A 5,146-nucleotide genomic window follows, 5' to 3' on the forward strand; every position below is an offset into this window, starting at 1 on the left:
ATCTCAAAACCACAACCTTCACTAAGGCCAAAAACGTGGAAGGCTCTTTGGACCAAAACCTCATAGTCCTTAAGAGGGGCAAAAAAGTCATTAGCGTTTCAAAGTGTTAGAAATAATAAAATTAGATATATATTATATCCCAAGTTCGAAGGGATCCTTGCTAGTGCTAGAAAAATATTGTCCTTTAGCTAGCTGAAAATTTTCCCCATCTTTAGAATGCCAGTTAAAATTTGAGTATTAAAATAATAAAATTATATATAAAATATATCTAGGATCCCCCAAGCTCGAAAGGATCCTCACCAGTGCTAGAAAAATATTGGCCTTTAGTGTATTTTACACCAAAACCTAGCTCAGATTTTTCCCCATCTTTAGAATACCAATTGAGAGTTTGAGTAATTTTATGTAAAATCGATAAATGTGTGTTTTGAGATGCCAAAAACGGCTAACTTAGAAGTGCCTTTAGTTTGATTCGTTAGGAAGCAAGGTGCATGATATATCTATCATTCATTAGGCTTGCCCTTACGTGAGTGAAATTCTAAGAGAGAGCATAAAATTGGAGGCCCGAGGGTGAAAAGGAAGAAGGAGATTAAGAGTGTGCAAAGAGGAGTAAATGACAATGGCATAGAAGGGCTCTCTGCCAATGGTGGGAGGAGTTGATGGGAATTTTGGAGACCCAAAATAACAATGAATCCACCCAACAAGTGCACCAACCACAAATTAACAAGTAAGAGAGCATTAATAATAACAATAATTTTATTTTTCTTATCTCAAAACCACAAGCTTCAAGCTTCAGTAAGGCCTAGGACAAAAAAGTTCTATGTTGGGAGTGATCCGGCCACTTAGAGAATGGGAATGTATTACATGCCCTGATTTGACTTTTGCACCACGTCATCGGTGCGGGAACAAGTGAGTTTCTTGACGGGAATGCCCTCCCAAGGCCCATTCCCCAGTGCCCACTACATAGGCAGAAGGACGCAACAAAACTATTAAGAACTCTAGGAGTTCATAGTTCCACACTCTTGACCTCTCGGCGTGGCAAAACATGGCAGCTCATGTGCGTACGCTCTCAAGCCCAAACTCTCCTATGGCTTCCCTGGAGCCTCCATGCGAGAGCCAGGGAGGCAATGGAGCCGTGTTGGAGGTTTCTTCGGCTGGCCCTGCTCGAATTACTTTGAAATGTTCGCCGTCAGGGATCACCAACATACTGCTTGTTGCAATTGATTTTCTTTGTGATCATGCTTGTGGAAGCAGTACCCCACGGATCCCTCCCGGTGGTGGGACATCAGAAAGAGCAAAGGGTGCGACGGTTCTGATCAAATGGTTTGCACTCGTAAAGGCTAGTCTAACGAGTCTCACACAAATGTTAATAGACAAACCCAAGTTCTCCAGATTTCAAACGTCAGCCTTGGTCAAACTCTAAAGACCGTGGCTTTGGACGAATGCATCTGAGCAAGAAGTGTGAGAACAGTGGCTGGGAGATGCTCAGCTTAGAGGAGGCACTCACTTCTTTGGAACGGATGCCCCAGCTTCCTTCCGTTGAAGCCTTTTTACGCATCTTGCATAGGTGCAGGAAAAAAAAAAAACAAGGGTATACCAAGCGCTTGTATGCCTACATGTGCAAAAATGGTCTCAAAGATCATAGATCTTATGGGAACTACCTCGTCCCTATGTTGGTGCAAGTTGGAAGCATCTCCGATGCTCAGCAGGTTTTTAACAAGCTGGTTGATCGGAATGTGTATTCTTGGACTTCCCTCATCATGGGTTACATTGAACGTGGGGAATCGAAGCATGCCCTTAACCTATACGTCAAAATGCGAGAGAATTGTGTACATCCTAGCAAGTACACGTTTGTGGCTCTATTGAAGGCTTGTGCTAGGCTGAATCAACTGGAAAGAGGGCGAGAAATACACGTTGAGATTGCCAGAAAAGGGCTGGAAAGAGATCTCTTTGTTGGCAACACCTTGGTCGATATGTATATTAAATGTGGTTTGCTTGCAGAAGCACAGGAAGTGTTTGACGAGCTGCGAGTTCGAGATGTAGTATCATGGAACGTACTAATTGCAGGATATGCTGAACATGGTCTTGGTCAGAAAGCACTGGACTGCTTCAGACAGATGAAACTGGAGGGGCTCTTTCCAGATGCTGTCACATTTGTTTGCAGCTTGAAAGCTTGCGGCAGCATAGGTGCCATTGACAAGGGCAGAGAAATACACGCTGAGATTGCCAGGAAGGGGTTGGAAAGGGCTCCTTTTGTTGGCAACACGTTGGTCTATATGTATGCGAAGTGTGGCTCCTTTGCAAAAGCATGGGAAGTGTATGATAAGCTTCCACTCGGAAATGCAGTCTCTTGGAACATTCTAATTGCAGGATATGCTGAAAATGGTCTTGGTGAGAACGCACTGAACTGTTTCGAGCAGATGCAACTAGAGGGCATCTCTCCGAATGCTGTCACTTTTGTTTGCAGCCTAAAAGCTTGTGGTAGCATAGGAGCCATAGATAAGGGCCAAGAAATACATGCTGAGGTTGCCAGAAACGGGTTCGAAAGAGATCTTCTCGTTGGCAGCACCTTGGTTGATATGTATGCCAAATGTGGCATGCTTTCAAAAGCACGGGAAGCGTTTGACAGGCTTCCAGTTCGAAGTGTAGTCTCATGGACTGCATTAATTGCAGGATATGCTGAGAATGGGCTTGGTGAGGAAGCTCTGACCTGTTTTGAACGGATGCGACAAGAGGGGGTCTCTCCAAATGCTCTCACATTTGTTTGCTGCTTAAAAGCTTGTGGCAGCATAGGAGCCTTAGACAAGGGGCAAGAATTGCATGATGAGATTGCCAGAAACAGACTGGAAAGAGATCTTCTTGTTGGCAGCACTTTAGTTGATATGTATGCCAAGTGCAACTCAATTGCAAAAGCACAGCAAGCATTTGACAATCTTCCAATTCGAAATGAGGTCGCATGGAACATAATAATTGGAGGATATGCTGAACATGGTCTTGGTGAGGAAGCGCTGTACTGTTTCAAACAGATGCAACGAGAGGGTGTGTGTCCAAATGCTCTCACTTTTGTTTGCAGCTTGAAAGCTTGTGGCATCATAGGAGCAGTAGACAAAGGCCAAGAAATACATGCCAAGATAGTGAGAAAGGGGTTGGAAAGAGAACCCTTCGTTGGCAACACGTTGGTGGATATGTATGCTAAATGTGGCTCACTTGCAAAAGCACGGGATGTGTTTGACACGCTGCCATCTCGAGATGTAGTCTCATGGAACATATTACTTGCAGGATATGTTGAACATGGTCTTGATGAGAAAGCACTCGACTGTTTCGAAGAGATACAACTGGAGGGCATTTTGCCAGATGCTGTCACATTGGTTTGCGGTATGAAATCTTGTGGCAGCATAGGAGCCATAGACAAGGGCAGAGAAATACATTCTGAGATTGCGAGGAAGGGGTTGGAAAGAGATCTTTTTGTAGGCAGCACCTTGGTTGATATGTATGCCAAATGTGGCTGGCTTGCAAAAGCACGTGAAGCATTTGACAAGCTTCCTGTTCGAAATGAGGTCTCGTGGAATGCACTAATCACGGGATATGCCCAGCTCGGAGAAAGCGATATTGTTTTCGATATGCTTGAAAGAATGATAGGAGAAGACCTAAAACCAAGTGGAGTCACATTCCTAAGTATTCTTACTGTATGCAGTCACACGGGTTTAGTGGATAAGGGCAAAAAATGCTTTGAGGCTATGATCAAGGACTATGGCATAATTTCAACTGTTGAGCACCACGCTTGCATGGTTGATCTCCTTGCCCGTGCAGGCCAATTAGAGGAGGCCGTAATGATGGTGAAGACGATACCTTTCCATCCTAATCTTGTGATGTGGCATAGTGTGTTGGGTGCTTGTCGAAAGGGGGGTAACGTGGAGCTTGGAAGACATGCCTTTGAACATGCAATGCAATTGGATGCAAAGGATGCTGCAGCATATGTCTTGATGTATAACATCTATGCAGATGCACATATGCACCATGACGAGACCCAAGTTGAGGCAATGAGAGTTGGAAAACAAGCATGGAAGGAGCCAGGACAGAGTTGGTGGACTGATGCTGGTGGAATTGTGCATTCATTTTTGGTGGGGGATACAAGACATTTCCAAAACAAGTTTTATATTCAAAGCTAGAAGATCTTTTTATTTAAAATGGAGGCAGATTCTTTGACGCAGAAAAAGATGGCTTATACGGGCACAGAGAGAAGTTGGATATTGCATGTGCCCTAAACATTCCACTCACGTATAGGTTTTGTAAAGAATGTTCAGGTTTGTAAATGATTGTCATGTAGCCACTGCATGCCCATTGTTGTCAGAAATGCGTGCTGCTTGCATGTCTTTGAGGGAGGAGTGTGTGCGAGTGATAACTAGTGGTGATACAAGTGCCTCTACAGTAACCACTGTTACGAGTATTGTATTGAATTTTCTCTTGGTATTAAATCTCTCTCAAGGTTTGGCTACCATTCAGTCATTTGTGAATCTTGTCTAAAACCGTCATTGTTCTCTCTCTCTCTCTCTCTCTCCCCCCCCTCCAAAAAAAAGAAAAAGAAAAGGGGGGACCTTTCTAAGGGGAGTACAGGGAGAGGTGTTAAAAAGCCACCACCAAATCCTTGTGTCTGTAGCACAGCCACAGAGATATAGGTATGAAGCATCAATGGCCTAGCCTATTGTAATGACATACCACAGCCGGCCTTATCAGAAAGGTAACCTTCCACAGCCTGCTAGGCATAGTTACTAGGCAATGGGAATGTTTTGGGAATGTAAGGTGCCTAAACGGGAATGTTTCAGAAAGGGGGAACATGGACCTGGAACAGGAATGACACCTCATATGACAAGTCATCATATGAGGTAGAAATATACAACCATAGTTGCAAGAAACGGCATTTCGGCTGTCAGAAGCGGATAATGGAAATGGCTGGGAAACGGATCTGTTTCCCTGCTTTTTTGGAAAACCCTAATTGCGGGTTTTTGCGCCTGCTGCGTCTACCCTCTACCTACCTGCTGCAGCCTGCTCTACCCTCCACTCTCCTCTAACCTCCTCTATTCTTCTCTCCACTCTCCTCTATCCTCCACTCTCCTACCTCTCCTCCACCCTCCACTCTCTTTCACCCTCT

General features: G+C 44.4%; 1 protein-coding gene across 1 annotated transcript; it reads left to right on the forward strand.

Moving 5' to 3' along the window:
- Positions 1-871: 871 nt before the first annotated feature.
- LOC147886629 (pentatricopeptide repeat-containing protein At2g33680-like) lies at positions 872-4,437 on the forward strand. The gene has a single exon (XM_087395146.1). It carries the CDS (start codon positions 1,440-1,442, stop codon positions 4,164-4,166), a length of 2,727 nt encoding a protein of 908 aa, XP_087251272.1. The 5' UTR covers positions 872-1,439; the 3' UTR covers positions 4,167-4,437.
- Positions 4,438-5,146: the final 709 nt, after the last annotated feature.

The sequence above is a fragment of the Dipteris shenzhenensis genome, chromosome 24 (genome assembly GCF_047967505.1).
Source record: "Dipteris shenzhenensis isolate YYH24624 ecotype China chromosome 24, Dip_SZ_1.0, whole genome shotgun sequence".
Classification (NCBI taxonomy): Eukaryota; Viridiplantae; Streptophyta; class Polypodiopsida; order Gleicheniales; family Dipteridaceae; genus Dipteris; species Dipteris shenzhenensis.

Bases quoted from the DNA above. Each gene is read 5' to 3' on its own strand.
- LOC147886629 (XM_087395146.1), top strand. From the start codon at position 1,440: ATGCATCTGAGCAAGAAGTGTGAGAACAGTGGCTGGGAGATGCTCAGC.